Consider the following 17,546-nt stretch of genomic DNA (forward strand, 5'->3'; position numbering starts at 1 on the left):
CTGGGCTGGTGCTCCTGCCTCACACCTAGCTCGTCTTCACGCTGTTGAAACCAAAGCGTTCAGAATCATTGGAATCTCCCGCGATGAAGCTAACTCCAAGGGCCTTTCACTCACTCGTCGCAGGCAGGTTGGTGGTCTTTCCGTCTTCTACCGACTCCTCTCTGGCCTTGCCCCCCCCCCCCCCCCAGCTCTCTCTGGGCTCTGTCCCCCAAATATTCCTACAGGTCGCACAAGATCTGCCTGCAATCCTTTTATGGTTAAACTGCCAAAATCAAGACTCTCTGCTCACCTTCACTCCTTCATTCCTCTTTTCTCCCGCCTCTGGAACAAACTCCCTCACTCTCTTCAATCCCACTCCACCCTCCAGGTCTTTAAAACAGTTGTTCACCACCATCTCTTATCTTCCCCCATCCAAAACCTTGATCTTTTCTGCCCCCGCTAATTTCACCCCAAATCCACTTTTTTGAAATACCAACTTCTGTCCTGGAAGTCCTTGGTGTCCTTGTGTTTTATACTTCTCCCACCCCACCCCCCCCCCCCCCCACCCCTCCCTTCCCATGCCTCCTTCCCCCAAGCCCTCTCCCTCCCACACATCTCCCTGCTCTCAAATGTTATGTTTGTGTGCTACCCCTTCTCTCCCCATCTTGTCTTCCACTCCCTCTTTTTACATATTTTGTTTGTCTGGTTCATTTGTTTGTGAAATAAATGTTAGCTCTTTCACGAGCCTCGATTCAGTATACAAAAAAAAAAGAAGATTTTCAGGTATGATGAATGGGAGATTCGTATTCTTCAATTCCGTCATATGTACTGTTGAGCCATTTTTAAAGGAAACTTTGCAGAGATACTAAATTGGTGTCATTTAATCCTCTGACTTGTGTATGCAATACTGTGTTACCTCTAAAGTTGTATCTCACGATGAACTTGTTGAACTTCCTGATTGTATATCTTTCCAATCATCAAAATACTGGTTGGAAGTATATATAATCTGAAATACTGTACTGCTTCCATTTAAACATGTCAAAAATAAAATCCTCTCCACTCCCCCCCCCCCCCCCCCCCCCCCGCCTCCCCCCCAAAAAACAAAACCCTACCTAGCTACCCCATTCATTGATCAGCATGTTACCAGAGACCCAACATTTTGTTTTTAGGCCAAATTGCATTTTTCGGTATTCGACCTTTTGACCCCACCCAAACATGATACTGCTTTCACGCCTTATTAGCATGTGGTGATCATAACTACCACTACCAAGTTTGGCGAATTTTTGCACAACTGTTTAGGAGATATCATGACAGACAGACAGACAGACAGACAGGATGGACGGATGGTGTTGATTACAATACCCCCTGTTTTTTTGTTGATTTTTAAGCATCCGGGATAAGCATTCGAGGAATAAGAGTATCCAACCATTTTTGAACATAAAGCTCTGTAAACTTATAAGAGCAGAGGAGGTAAGAACTGTTAAGTGTGACATGAAAAAGGGTAAACAATGTTACGGCAGGTGTTTCCTTGAACGTTCTGTATTACTGTACATGGGTACAGCCATAGCTTTATCCTGGGCTTTGTCGCCATTACATTTCACTTACTAGAAGTTTACTATGGAAGCCATAGCAGTAAATAATCACATATTGTAGCTAGAGAGTTCATAGAACACCTTATAACACTATTTGAGAAACAAGGACAAGGGCTGGGTCGACGATAGGCAAATTTGATTGGTCACGATGATGTAAAACGACATAATATTTTGGCCAAGTACTGCTAGATGGAAGAGTTTTTGAAAGTGGCAAAAAGGCGATTTGTGTTATACAGGGTTCAAGTATATAATTAAAAATGAAAAAAAATAAAGATTTGAAAGGTCGTATTAAAAAAAAAAAAAAAAAAAAATCAGAAGTTTACCACCATTGTTGCAGTTTCTTACACACCACCTTATTTCACATGTTACATTACTTCTTCGTGCCTGTTTGTGTTCTTTAAGTTGTCATTAAGAACCAAGTTTCCTGTTTGAAATGTTTTTCCATTTTGTTTGACTGCCAGACTCAAAAAAAAGGACAGACTGAAAAGAATTACCTCACAAATAATCTCTGCGATCAGGACGAATTGAGAAGCAATGTACTACTGCCACACTACAGGTTCGATTTCCGATTCATGTTCCGATTTGTGTTCAAAATATAACATTCAATTGAAATGAAGTAGTTCCTTGATCAGAAACTGACGTTTGTATACAAAAGGACAGACAGAAGTGAAGCAATTGCTTCACCTCACATTTCACTTTGCGTGTGCGGGGCAATAAAAGGTAGTGATCTCAAATATCATCCTGAGTCGCACTAGTGTGAGCCTTCCTGCCCACATCATCTCCATACTATCACTGTTACTTGGTTCTTCTGAAGTAGATGCAGTTTAAACATTCTTTAGCTCGGCTTCACTGTATTCTGGGTCAAAATAACGTGGTTCTAACCAGCACAAACATCCATTGTTACAGCGAGGCGTTTCGATGTGGCGGCTCAGTAATTATCTACTGGCGCTGGGACGTCACTTCCACAATAACTTCAACCAGTACGTGGTGTTACGCAGTATCTCTCAGAAATGGAACTTTTTGTCGAAATTTCTGTTCTATTTTGGCGCATTGTCGAAAATCCTTTGTACGCATTTGGATAAAATATATTTAAATATCCGATTAAGTCAGTATTTATTGGTGGGTTTAATTGTGCTTTAACTTTAGCTTACAAGTATTACAGGAGCATGTATGGTAACATGTTAACTTGGCAGTTGTATTCACCGAAATAATTGAGAACATCCTCGATTTCCATTTATACTTTGCACGAGTCTTCTGCAATGAGGAAAACGTTGCCATTCAGTGATAAATCACTTCCTACTTGCGTTGTTCCATTTTTATCTCAAAATTATTCTACAAATTTATTTACAAATTGACAAATTTACCCAAGCGAAGAGTGCTTTCACCTCAGTGTTGCCCAGGTAAAAAAAAAAGAAATTGTAATACCCTCTGCCACCACCACTAGGTGGCACTACACATAAAAAAGCTAATTTCCCTCCCCCCAACCCACCCCCCTCCCGCTTTCTGACCAACCACACAAAGTACACCCTCTCATGAAGCTGCGGCCACATAGCCTATGTTACCCCCCACACAAAGTTGTATTTGTACCCCGAGTTTGGAGTTTGTAACTTAAAAGATGTGACTGTGCAAAGAACACACACACACAGACAGAGAAAGAGAGAGAAAGAGAGAGGACAGACAGACACAGACAGACAGAGACACAGACAGAGAGACAGACAGAGAGACAGACAGAGAGACAGACAGAGAGACAGACAGAGAGACAGACAGAGAGACAGACAGAGAGACAGACAGAGAGACAGACAGAGAGACAGATTTTTTGCCTTTTATAGGAATAGATTTAGATTTGAATTGTCTTTGTTTTATCAATAAAGTATAGTTGCTTTCATTTATTCAACCAACGTCCTTTTTTCGCTTCTTGTCGGTTTCCCTTCGGTTTTCTTGTTGGTTTCCTTTTGTTTGTTCCTCAAGACGTTTCCCTCATATATTCAGTTTTTTCACAGTCCCGGTCCCCTTGACTTTTCATGCCCGAATCATGACCCTCCATGTTAAAATCAGTCATTCTCACCCTCCACATGCTGCCTGAATTATGACCCTGCTCTGATGAACACAACTCGGACTCACTCTCAACTATATCAATCTTCACCCCCCCCCCCCCCCCCCCCCCCCCCCACCTCCTCATCTGTCTCCCTCTTTTGCCTTAAGGAATGGTTAACACCTGAAGCATCAGCTTCACTGTGCTACCCACGGTAGTTAGCATATGTCAATCGTTCCGTCGATTCCATGCATTCCACTTATCCGCCAACACAGATCGATACGAGCCTTCATACATGAGCAAGCCTGGTTCTTCATTCTGGTATGCAATTTATAGTTCATCATTAATTAATTCTTCACGTTTGCCCCTCAAACTGGGGAAGCTGCCCGTCTTGAGCAAGCTGAACAATTATTTTATGTCTGATCCACATGGACGATTCAAATAAATGGTTACTTTGGCTGGCCCAATTATAGAATATAGGTGTATTGGTTTCAACTACAGAAACTGAGTATGGAGCGTGGAGAGATTACCTCAATTCTAAAGGATACACCAGTGATGGCGGACCCGGAAGGCAGGGATCCCGAGGGGATCCGGTGAGCAAGGACAAGCCAGTCGTTCCTTATCAATGGTTTTGAACGGAATGCTCGTTTATAAAGTGCTTAAACCACTTGGTAAAGTGCTCTAGAACAAACCTGGTACAATGAACACACCCCAGCCCAGACATGCGGTGTATACCCGTGTGTGGGTTACAGTGGCTGAAATTTTCGGAAATCACTTTTTCCCCGGGTGCGGGATATTTGTGTGAAAGCACGGTATATTAGGGTGATTACGTCATAATTAAGCATATATTTTACATCTAAAAGATGAGGAAATAAACTGATCAACACACAACAAAGAATATATATATTTATACTTATTTATATTTCCCGCAGTGTTTGCGGTAATTCTGAAATAATACAAATTCATGCGATTTGTCAACCCGAGCAAATTCGAATTTTGGTCCCATGCAAGATTATTTTTTGGCACAGTTAGCCTGGACAGAACCTCAACCCTTCTTGAAGAGAATATCTGTGCCAATGACAACGTCCAAGAGCGTAAATTTGTGGATTTTGGGATCATGTAAATCTGCTGCGAAAACATACCACAAAAGTGCAGAAATTTAACAGGTGGCACAGAATTCAAAGTTCCATTGTCGGATTTCAGTAATTTCCAAAAAAGGGGGAAAAAAAAAGAAAAAAAAAAGTCCTCGATCTTAAAATTCAAGTTGCGTGGGAAGTTTTGTGCATCGTTTTTTTATGCAAAAACAAAATCTCACAGGGCGGAGTACGGTTAACGCTGCAAAACGTGCACAAACAGTAGCACCGTCGTCAGTACGATGCGATCGAAAACTTTTTGTTGCCAGAAGTGAAGCCAAATGTAGGACATTCCCAGCAATAACTACGATGTGATTAGAGGAACTGCACAGAAAGAAAGAAAGAAAGAAAGAAAGAAAACCAGAGCTGCATTTTCAAGTGAAATCGAAAAACTCAAAAAAAATCACATCACAGTGATGACTGCGCCAGTGATGTGTCAAAATCAAAACAAAGAGCAAATGTCGCACCACATTCTCCCTTTTATTTTTTGGAAGATCCAAGCCAACCGCATCAATATACACTCAGCGCTGAAGCATGTACAGTATCATGCAAAGAGAGACCGACACTGCGGAATGGGTACAAACCTTGAATTGTCGAAGAACAAACCAGCAGGTGCAGACCACCTACAACATAGTTTAAGCTCCCCGACCAACAACTTAAACCAGTTCTCGACGCCACAACAAGTTCATCTTTGCATTGCAGTCAGTCCAAATTCAAATTCAATACAAAAACAATACAATTTTGGTTTTAAATCATAGCAGCACAAACATCAATGGAAAATGCATTTCACTGCATAACGTGCTGAGCTTTTCAAAGTTTCCTAGTGTCAAAAGCAGCATACCTTCCGTGTTAGAAGTCAAAGGTGTAACAAAGGAACGGATTTGAGGGGTTGGGGAGAGCAACACCTGTTCATGTATAAATAATTCAAGCAAGAACAATAAGGACATCAATGACTTACCGCTTCAATAGGCTTGTCTAGAGACGCTTGCTCAAAGTCCATATGTCCTTCTTCATATTGGTCAAAGATACTTCCCTGCAAAGGCAAAAATACACGAGGTCAATAAACGAAACATACCTGTAGGGAGAGGGACGTGGGTCAAAGATGAGGAAGGAGGAGGATGTGGGTCAAAGATGAGGAAGGAGGAGGACGTGGGTCAACGACGGGGGAGGAGGAGGACGTGGGTCAACGACGGGGGAGGAGGAGGACGTGGGTCAACGACGGGGGAGGAGGAGGACGTGGGTCAACGACGGGGGAGGAGGAGGACGTGGGTCAACGACGGGGGAGGAGGAGGACGTGGGTCAACGACGGGGGAGGAGGAGGACGTGGGTCAACGACGGGGGATGAGGGGGACGTGGCTCAACGATGGGGGATGAGGGGGACGTGGGTCAACGATGGGGGAGGAGGAGGACGTGGGTCAACGACTGGGGAGGGGGGGGACGTGGGTCAACGACTGGGGAGGGGGGGGGACGTGGATCAACGACTGGGGAGGGGGGGGACGTGGATCAACGACTGGGGAGGAGAGGGACGTGGGTCAACGACTGGGGAGGAGGAGGACGTGGGTCAACGACTGGGGAGGACGACGTGGGTAAACAAAGGGGGAGGAGGAGGACGTGGGTCAACGACTGGGGAGGAGGGGGACGTGGGTCAACGACTGGGGAGGAGGGGGACGTGGGTCAACGACTGGGGAGGAGGAGGTCGTGGGTCAACGACTGGGGAGGAGGGGGACGTGGGTAAACAAAGGGGGAGAGGAGGACGTGGGTAAACAAAGGTGGGGTAAACATAAAACACAATGACCAGGTGAAAATGGGGGTGGTTGGGTGTACGGGAGCCCAAATCCACTAACAAGAAGTGTAAACAAGGGGAGAGGCAAATTTGCATTTTTGGTCGGGACTTCTTTTTTGAACATTTTTTTGCACAATTGAAACATTTATATTAATAAATCTAAAAACAGCACATTAAAGAACATAATATGAAGACGTATGGTAATTTTATAAAGCATAGGCCAGGGCCTTTCCTGGACTATCCGTCCTTCACGCAGCCATAACGATTTAACGCATCACGGCCATTGCCTCAAAAGCAGCTTCAACAAAATGGGAGGATATATCGTTTATTCCTCATTGGGGAATAAACTCAACGCCGAGCTGTGGACGCGTTCACTCGCCTGAAAGTCGCGATCTTCGTTGAACCTTGAGAATTTGTCCGCCATTTCGGTAGGCACATAATAACGCGTTACGTCACGACGCCACCGCGTATCTTCTGACGTCACTGAATGTGAATAATGTTAAGGACGCACTACGTAAATATCCGTCTTCTTCTTCTTGTAAGATAATCAACCATTCAAAGGATGACGCAGCCCTAACACTGAACACTTATTTCGTCATCGACATAAAGAAATAATGAGGGAAAATAATCGATGAGGAAAATTATGAGTAAACTACATTGCGCCAGATGTCAAAATGCAAGCACTGATCCAAATCTAAAGCGAAAACGTCATGTAAGTCATCTTGCACTTCCATTCAATACTCCAGTCGGAATTGACCTTATGCATTGACGTCACGAAGCACCCAACAACCAATCGCGACGCCATCTTAGAGGGCAAACAAAGGCCCTGACGACGCGTTCATGTGTGAGTCAACTGCGATCGCAACTAATTGCGTCAACTAATTCCACATGGTGAATGAATCATAAAAATTATTTTTTGGTGAAGTAACAATAGATATAGTAATGGTTGAAATGTTTCTGTAGAAATTTATACACTACATATTTTCTGTGAACAATAAATGAAGCTGCACATGATACGTGTACATATGGTTTGAAGCTGACACAACTGTGACAATAAAACTGCTGCAACTTTATATTACTTGTCATTTTGTTTTGTTTCATGTGCGTATTTAACAATGTGTGTCACTAATAAGGTAATGCTGTTGATCCATAAAATAACACTTCCATGATAATCAGTCCATAGGAACTACTCCTGGACAAAGATTTACGAGAGCACACGCCACTTGCACCATTTTGTTCACAGTTGCTTCTGGCGATGTCCCATCATTTATCAGTGTGATGGGAATGCGATTTTGGAGCACAGTATATTTTTGTTTCACCATTCCAATTACCCGTTCAACATGGATCCGAACATAAGAAAGTTCTCTGCTCCAGTCAACTTGTACTTTTTCAAGTTGCTTCTTTCCCTTGGTGAATGGGGGCACCTTCACCTCGGCCATCGCCATTCCACAGTATTCATCAACAAAAAAACCACGATCGGCAAGCACAAGATCCCCTGGCATCAGTTTATTCATGAGGTCACTGTTTTCCGTTATCTCAGTGTCTGTTGCCCTTCCTCCCCAACACTTGCTTAGGAAGCATATTGAGCCCTGTGGTGTTGTACCAATTAGAAACTTTACAGTTGAATGGTGCTTGTAGTTGCTCCACACTTGTGCCCTTCCAGTAAATCGGACGGCTGCTCTGTAAACACTTCAGTGCAGTCAATAATAACTGCACATTTCCTGAACGATGACGGCATACTGAGACGTAGAGCGTCACGACTGCGCCAGTGTATCAGCGACTGAGTCTTTACAAACATTACATCAAGAACGCGGTGGAAGTTTCGTGAAACAGTTGACTGGCTGACTCCGAATCTGTAAGCTCGGTCCTCGTCAAAAATGTGCAATCGCAACTTCATGAGGAACATGAGCACTTGAGCAAACTTTGTGAGTTTTTTACACGTTGGGAGAGCACATGATGGAAACGTGAAGAGTGGCAAAAAAATTGCCCAAGAAGGAAGTCCGTGTAAAATCGGAGTTTTGCATCGTTGTTCTGAAAGTGTTCTTCCTGCAGACCTGTTGCTCTTATCTTTTCTTCCAGGTCACACACTTGAGTTCTGAGGGCAATATTGTCCTTCTGTAGTTCCTCCACGTTTTTTTCCAGTGCACGAATGTCTCTGAAAGACAGTTCCGTTTGGGTTTCAGTCCCTCCAACAGGTGGAATCTGCTCATGAATGGGGCACTGCTCAGGATTTGCATTGTGTAGTTCTAGCAGTATTGCTGCAGTAGCCATGTTGTCTGCCTTCCTGTTACGCTGCTGTGATCACTCATATCGGTGAAACGCTGACACTGAAGAGGAGTGACAGCTGGTGTAGCCCATCTTCTGTGTAGGTGCCCAGTCAGGTTTGGCGATATCATGTAGGTAGGCTGGCTTTCCTTTAAAATGTGAGACAAAAAAGTGGAACAAAATTATGTCAAATTGTTAGGGAAAATAATCAAACAGTAAATACTGGACTTCACTTACCTTATTTTGATTAGTTTCTTCACCATGAAGTATATCCCAAGATAATTTGATGAGTCACTAATTTTAGCATGATTGTGAAGTTAAGTCGCATGTCAACTCCTGTACGCTTAATATTCAGTACTTCTTTACGTCATGCACATGCTCTGGATAAGTAAAGAGGAGAATATGACAACGTTATTCCATTATGATGGCAATCATTAAAAAAAAAATGACGATCAAGCTGGTGCAAGGAATGTTGATACGACAGACAGGTCATAACATAACTTAGACTGTCGACTGTAGTAAAGTTACTTGTTAGTTAACTACTAACATTGTTGGAATCCTCAAAATAAAAAAGTTTGCAATTCCAAAGCTTGAGATTACCACTAATATCACTCGTTACTAGTGGAAATAACAGTCACCAGATGCCTCTCTAACGTTCAGTTAATTCAGAGTATGAATGAATGCAGGCCGTCTGTTTTAAGGGTACCTCACACCAAAAAATGTTTTTTACGGACGTCCACGGATGTCCACGGATGTCCACGGATGTTCTTTCTACGGCAGCGTTGCGATTTTTTGAGCAAAATCGTGAACACCCAGGAGAGGATTTTGCTTGACCGTGACCGATTCACAGCGGTTTATTACGGTTTAGTACGGACTGCTACGGCTTCGTTGCGGATATACACGGCGGAGATACGGTGCCTCTACGTTTGCTTGCGGTTCCTTACGGTTCCCGGCCCAGAATATAAAAACTGGGGCCCCCGCGCTCTCCCCTCATTCTGCTGCTGACTTCCAAGGGGGCAAGACCTATCCAGGAGAGCCATGGACGGAGCACCCGCTGCCCAGAGAGTCCAAGGAGAGGGAGAATCCTTGCGGATGGTTAAGATGGCCTTACGGAGTCTTACGGTGGTGTTACGGCAGTTGCGGAAGTGTTGAGGAGGCGTTGAGGAAGCGTTACGGTCTAGATTTCCGTAGCACTGCCGTAATTGTCTTACGAGAGTTTTGGTCTGGACCAAAACTCTCGTAAGAAATTACGACCCCTCCCGGACGCTTAAGGATCCATACGAATGCTCCAGGAAGCGTTGAGGATGTCCCAGGTGCCACAAGGAATGCTCCCGGTTGTGCACGATTTTTTCGCCGCAACGCTGCCGTAAACGTCGTAACGACCCCGTAAGGCCGGTGTGAGGGGGGTTTTAACGTTTGTGTTCCAACGCAGATAATTTTAGACTTGCCATGTTTTACCATGCCTGGCTTGCCACTTTGGCATACACTTAGACTGTTAGTCTAATTTTTCCTTAAATTTCATGATTTTCATACTTAAACAACTCAGACAAATTGGTGCACAATTAAGGCATCGAAAACACTTTTTATGACATTCAAACAACGAAATTCGAGTCAGCATTACACACATACCTCGAACGAAATGCTCGGAACAAACTCGTGATGACTTCGCCGGTTCATACCACTTGCGTTTGATGTTGGACAGCCATTTTTCTCGCCGTTCTTTTGACAGTTTTGCTGCATGGTCGCCTTGATGTTCCACCACTGTGGGAATACAGTAAAAGGACACGTCCCTTGTCGCGATTGCTATGGTTAGAACACCCAACAACGCAGCAGAAATTTACCATGTTTAGGTTTTCGTGAAGGTAGAAGTATCTAGTCGTGACTATCGTGCATCGCGTTGCGTGCGCTTGCCCTCTGGCTCTGAGCGAGGGCGCACTTCCGTTTCTAAGGGTGTGTGACGTCATATGTATAAGGTCTATTGCGAGATGAGAGGAACTAAAACTAAAAGTCGGTACAAACCGCACCATTAAAAGCATTCCACTGAATACAACAGCAAAATGACATGTAATTCTATGATAGGACCTCTTTCTTTCTTTCTTTCTTTATTTATTTACCTTTTTACTTATTTACTTATTTATTTATTTACCACGTTTCACATGGGGAGCTCGCCAAGTGGCTTAACCATCCAAGCAAGCACTCCATTCAAAACAGTTGACAAGGAACGGTTGGCTTGGCAAGCACTAGCTAGCTGCTTGGGAACTGAACACACCCATGTAAGATTATCAAAATAATTGGTTCACGAGTTATCAAGTGACCACTATATTCGTCATTGTTACGGATTCGTCACTTCCGTTGTTGTGGTTTTCATCCACTGTAAACATTTTTGATACCATGTACTATTATTGTTGTCGTTTAAGGGAAATAGAGATTACTATTTTCAAAAGGTAAAAAAGTTTATGTTTTAAATGAAACCGGAACCGGACGATGACGAAGAGGGAGAGGAGGAAGAGAAGGCGGAGCGAGTGAGTCGGACAAGAAGCCGAGCTGGTTCAAGGTCCTGAGCGAACGTTGACGAACGAGGGTCACGAGTGAACTTTGGGTTTCCCGGGAAAGGGATTCCTGCGACAGAGTTGTCATCGCTGTGACAGATAAACCTGCGTGACAGGTTTTGCGGTCGATTCCGAAGAGAATCGTTGGAGTGCCGTTACACCACGAGAACGGGCTGTCGGCCATTTTTTTTTACCTCGCGCAGGATTTGTGCATCGCTTAAGGTTTTTCACCTCGCTTTAACCATTGTCACCACATTCAGACGTTAATCTGGTGTGTGTGTGTGTAACGTGGCTTTTGAGTGGGAAATCTGCGGTTCGCCGAGTGGGAGCCGTGGAACGTCCATACCCGAGGGTGTGATTTCCCAGTCGCCTTGAAGGCACCTTTGCACAGCTTTGGCAGCGTGACTGTGACTGTCATCCGAACGGGATTCTGGTCTCGATTAGACATCGTTCTGACGATTACTGGAGGGGATCGACTTTGGCTTGATGCCTTTTGGTCCAGATGCAACCTTTTCCTTCGGTTCCTTGATGTCACTCCTTTTCCTATTATCTCTTCCAGACTTTTCCTCCAATATCGCTAAGGAACCCAAATCCATATCACCTTCCTTCTCCTTATCTTCAGAGCGCTTCCTACCCATAGCACGAGTCACGGCACAGGATGGAAAGATACCCGTAATCTCCTGCTCTAACTGTGCTGTGTTATTTTCCATACTGGGCTTTTCAACCAACATTGGATTACCAGAAACTCGACCACCGGCCAAATCATTCCCGATAATGAAAGAAATTCCCTCTACAGGAAGAGTGGCATGTAAACCCACAGTGACCGGTCCTGACACCAAATCAGACTTTAAATGGATAACATGAAGAGGAGCTTTAACATAGCCACCAACCCCCTGTAAAAGAACACGAACAACAGTTTCCGTCTTCTCTGACAATGGCAAAATGCCTTCAAGCATCCAAGATTGATGTGCTCCTGTGTCCCTCAATGCCCTAACAGGTCTCTGGTTAGTCAAGTCCCCATCCAGTGACACAAACCTCTCGGAAATAAAAGGTTTGTAACCCTCTTGGACAAGGTCGTTCTGTGATGCCGTAACTTTGGCACGGGAACCTTCACAAGGCACTGTCCTCCAAGGACGATTTCTCGCATTGGCCAATGCATTCGGAGTTGTACTAGTTTGACTCCGCTCCTGATTTTTCCTTTTCAGGGCGTAACATTGGGACATCAAATGCCCAGGTTTCTTGCAAAAAGCGCAAGTAGGCCCGGAGGAAAAACTCGTGGTCTGCCTCGGGCCCCCCGGAAGATATGTATGTCTTGGAACTGCAGTCTTCTGATCCCTGAAAGTCGCGGTATCAGATTTGTCCCCATAGTCCTCTCTAGGCCGCCTCCATGAAAATTTGTTCTCCGAACCTGATTTGCCGTAACTCCCCTGGCTAAATCTAGGCGGGAAGTTAGGTTTGTGGAACCCCATCCTGTGTGTCAAGGCATAGTCATCTGCCACTGTTGCTGCCTCATACAACTCCGGTACTTTTTTTTCATCCAGATGTACTTTAATGTCCACGTGGACACACTGTTTGAATTCCTCCACCAAGATCAATTGTCACAAAAGGTTGAAGTCCTTCCCAATCTACTTCGAGTCACACCACCTATCAAACATAGTTTCCTTCATTCTGGCAAACTCCACATGGATCTCACTTTCCCTCTTCCTGGCATCCCTGAATTTTTGCCGGTAAGCTTCAGGGACCAATTCATAGGCTTTGAGAATGGCTTTCTTCACTATCTCATAATCTGCACATTGGTCAATCGGTAAAGCCGAATAGATACCTTGAGCTTTACCCACCAGAACACTTTGCACTAACATAGTCCAGGACCCCACAGGCCATTTTAACATTTGAGCCACCTTCTCAAAGTGTAAAAAAAACTTGGCTACCTCCTTTTCATTGAAGGGTGGAACAAGCCTCACATGCCTACCAACATCCCAAGTGTTCTGACTAGTTGTCGAACTAGCCGGCATGGATACTACTTCTCTCTGTTCCCCCAGTAATTCCAGCTCCTTGAGTTTAAGTTCCTTCTGATACTCCATGTCCCGTTCCTATAACTCCCTTTCGGCTCTCCTTTCCTCTGCTCTTTCCTCTGCTCTTCTTTCTTCTTCAGCTCTCCTTTCCTCTGCTCTTCTCTCCTCGAGTTCTTTTTCAGCTCTCCTTTCCTCTGCTCTTTCCTCGGCTCTTCTCTCCTCGGCTTTCCATTCCAACTCTTTTAACCTTTCCTGGCTCTGCAGTTGCATCTCCAATTTCCGGAGCTCCACATTTCCTTTTTCCTCTGGTAACCAATCCAAGGCTACCTCTTCCCATGTTCCTTGTCCCACTAGAGATTCTACCACCAATGTCTGAATCTCTGCTTTCTTCATACTAACTCGGACCTCCAAGTTAAAATATTTGGCCAATATCATGAGTTCCGATCTTTTTAACGCCTGGAACTGTGCCTCATTAGGGGACGCCGCAAACTTTTCTGTGTCAAACACCATGGTGACTATTAGTTAGCACCTGTTAACCTTCACACAAAAAAAATTCCAATTTTTGAAAAATTTGGGAATGTTAGAAAATTCCAAATTTGGGAATTTTGGGAATGTTAGGGAATTCTATCCCGGACGAGGCCCCCAATTTCAGTGACGTTCTCCTCCCCAAACCCCGGTCACGGTGTACCTCCGAGCCCCGAAAGGAGTCACGGCAGAAAGATGTGTTATTCTGTGTGTCAAAGACCAATGGTGAAACCACACCAATTGTTACCAACAAACAAGTATTGTATTAAGGTCACACAACAATAACAGTACAAGAACAATATTAATCAATTGTACAACAAATATATCATTCCTACAATTCTCCCTCCTCCCCCCTCCTCCTCAAAGCTGCCTCCTCCCCACTTCGTCTCCCTTCTATCTCATACCTCCACCCCCCCCCCCACCCCCAACCTTCTACTTTCCTCTGCCCCCCCTCAAACAACCCCTCACTGTGCCTCATCCCTTCACCATCAAACCTTTCATCCTCCTCATCCTTCCCTTTCTTGGAACTCTTCTGTAATCTCTGACACACTATCAACTGCTCTCCCTACCTCCCCCTCTCATCCTTCATCTTACCCTACTCCTCCCCTCCCCTGTCCTGTACCCAATGCTCCCCCTCTCTCTTCATTAACGGTATGGACCTCAAACATCCGGGGCCTTCGCTCAAACCTGACTGATCTCTCCATACAGGTTGCTTCTGACAATCCAGACTTGATCTGCTTAACAGAGACTTTCCTCCTTCAAGATGTCTCTGATTCCTTAATATCTCTTCCTGGTTACTCCCTCCTCCGGTATGATAGACCTGAGCCTCGTCCTGGTGGTGGGGTGTCTATCTTTATCAAAAACTCTCTTCCTCACTCTCCTTGCACTGCCCTCTCTCCTCCTCACCCCCAGGAGTACCTCTGGCTACGGCTTCCTCTCCGCTCCCACCTTGTGTTCAAATGTGTTCTGTACCGTCCTCCAAACAGTGATGACTCCATTTACATTTCACTGTCTGAAAACATGGACCAACTTCTATCCACTCATCCCAACTCTCTCTTCCTCATATGTGGTGACTTCAACTGTCATCATGCCAGCTGGTTGGGTGTGGGTTCCTCTCTCACCAGTCATGGCACCTCAGCAAAGGACTTCTGTGACTCACTGGGATTGACACAATCTGTCAATTTCCCGACCCGGATCTCAGCCAATGGAGTATCTTCTCTTCTAGACTTGGTTATGACAAACTTCCCTGGAAATGTCTGCTGCTCTTCTTCTGCTCCAATCGGTTCTTCTGATCCTGTGCTTGTCAAAGTGGACATCTCTCTGGCCATTCTCAGAGAGCCTCCTCAGCGTCGACGAGTCTGGCATTTCACTCAGGCCGACTGGGACGGTCTTCAAGCAGCCATCAATCGTCTGGATTGGTCTCCCATCTCCACTGCCTCTGACATCAATTCTTCCTGGGAATTCTTCCAAAGCAAACTGCTCTCTCTCATGCACAGATTTATCCCATCTCGTCTTCAGTTGTCTTACCCTTCCTCCCGTCCATGGTACACTGAATCTTGTGGTGAGGCAGTTGCCCTGAAACAACTTGCCTTTGCCTCTTGGAAGGCAAATCCAACTGAAGGCAATCTCAGTTATTTCCGCCAAGCTCAGAACAAGTGTGTGTCTACCCTCAGGAGTGCCAGGAAGCACTATCTCTCCACACTCAAGAATGAACTCTCAAACCTGTCTCCTTCCTCCAAATCCTGGTGGCATCTGGTCAAATCCGTTTCTGGTGTTTGTTCCCCCTCCATCCCCTCCCTTACCTCAAATGGCCACACAGTTGACATCGCACGTGACAAAGCCAAATGCCTCAACTCGGTGTTTGCCTCAAAATCTTGTGTCCCAAACCCATCTCTCTCTGTTCCCACCCTTCCCAGTCGAACCCAACTGCTCCTGGACTCTGTGTCCTTCTCTCCTGACACAGTGGAGGAGTTTTTGTCAAACCTCGACTCTGATTCTGCAACTGGACCAGACGGCATCAACCCCCGGGTCCTAAAATCCTGCTCTGCTGCTCTATCTCACCCTCTCTCTGTCCTTTTCACCCTCTCTTTTGCTCAAGGTCATCTGCCAGCATCCTGGAAATCAGCAAACATTACCGCTTTACACAAAAAAGGTGCAAAAACAGATCCTTGCAACTACAGACCAATCAGCCTGCTCCCAATTATCAGCAAAGTATTGGAATCCATCATTGCTTCAGATATGAAATCTTTCCTCTTCTCCAACGGCTTGATCTCTGATCATCAATTTGGTTTCAGACCAGGTCACTCTACTCTGGACATGCTGCTTCTGCTGTCTCAACAATGGATGGAGGTCCTCAATGCCAAACAGGAAATCAGAGCTGTCTCCCTCGACATATCACGTGCCTTCGATACGGTCTGGCACCCAGTTCTGCTCACCAAACTCTCCTCCTATGGTATCCATGGAAATCTCCATGCATGGCTTGCGGACTTACTCTCTGGTTGTAGTCAACGTGTGGCCCTGAATGGATTTCTCTCAACTCCCCTTCCTGTTCAGGCTGGAGTTCCCCAAGGCAGTGTTCTGGGCCCTGTGCTTTTTCTGGTCTTTATCAATGATCTCTCCGACTCTCTGCAAAATCCTCTCTATCTCTTTGCTGATGACCCCACTCTCTGCCGCTCCATTCCTCTGCCCTCAGATCGGCAGTCTGCAGCCTCCTCACTCTCTGAAGACTTGGACAAAATCACAGACTGGTCAAACAAGTGGAACATGTCTTTCAATCCTGACAAATCTCACACTCTTACTATGTCTCTCCGAAAAGATCGACTGGACAACCCTCCCATCTACTTTCTCAACAATCCTCTCCAAGAAGTTCTGTCGCTCAAGCTTTTGGGTCTCACTATCTGCCATGATCTTTCTTGGGAAAACCACATTTCCAAGCTGGCCTCCAAAGCCAGTCGCCGACTGGGCATCCTCCGTCGTGCGAAGTCCTTCCTCGGCACACCTGAACTCCTCACCACATACAAGGCTTTCATCCGCAGCTCAATGGAATACTGTTCTCCCCTATGGGCCGGTGCTCCTGCCTCACACCTAGCTCGGCTTCACGCTGTCGAAACCAAAGCTTTCAGAATTATTGGAATCTCCCGCGATGAAGCTATCTCTGAGGGCCTTTCACTCACTCACCGCAGGCAAGTAGGTGGTCTTTCTGTCTTCTACCGACTCCTCTCCGGCCTTGCACCCCCAGCTCTCTCTGTGCTCTGTCCCCCAAATATTCCTACAGGTCGCACAAGATCTGCCAGCAACCCTCTGATGGTTAAACTGCCGAAATCTCGGCTCTCTGCTCACCTTCACTCTTTCATTCCTCTTTTCTCCCGCCTCTGGAACAAACTCCCTCACTCCCTTCAATCCCACTCGTCCCTCCAGGTCTTTAAAACAGCTGTTCACCACCATCTCTTATCTTCCCCCATCCAAAACCTTGATCTTTTCTACCCCCGCTAATTCACCCCAGATCCACCTTGTTTGAAATTCCAACTTCTTTCCTGGAAGTCCTGGCAGTGTCCATATGTTTTATACCTCTCCCACCCCTCCCCCCCCCCTTCCCATGCCCACCCCCCAATGCCCTCTCCCTCTCACAGATCTCTCGATGTCTCCATGTCTCTCGGTCCCTGCTCTCAAAATAATG

At 45.5% G+C, this 17,546-nt stretch overlaps 1 protein-coding gene across 1 annotated transcript in view; it reads right to left on the minus strand.

Annotated features, from left to right (window-relative positions):
* LOC137410873 (G patch domain-containing protein 8) overlaps positions 1-7,004 on the minus strand; it is a 198,729-nt gene extending 191,725 nt beyond the window's left edge. Inside the window, exons 1-2 of the mRNA XM_068096322.2 lie at positions 6,899-7,004; positions 5,695-5,769 (exon numbers count right to left, since the gene is read on the minus strand). Of these exons, the coding sequence (XP_067952423.2) occupies positions 5,695-5,769; positions 6,899-6,943 (120 nt within the window). The 5' untranslated portion in view covers positions 6,944-7,004. The remainder of the gene's footprint in view (positions 1-5,694; positions 5,770-6,898) is intronic.
* Positions 7,005-17,546: the final 10,542 nt, after the last annotated feature.

This window comes from Myxine glutinosa, chromosome 1 (assembly GCF_964187855.1).
Source record: "Myxine glutinosa chromosome 1, kmMyxGlut1.1, whole genome shotgun sequence".
Lineage (NCBI taxonomy): Eukaryota > Metazoa > Chordata > Myxini > Myxiniformes > Myxinidae > Myxine > Myxine glutinosa.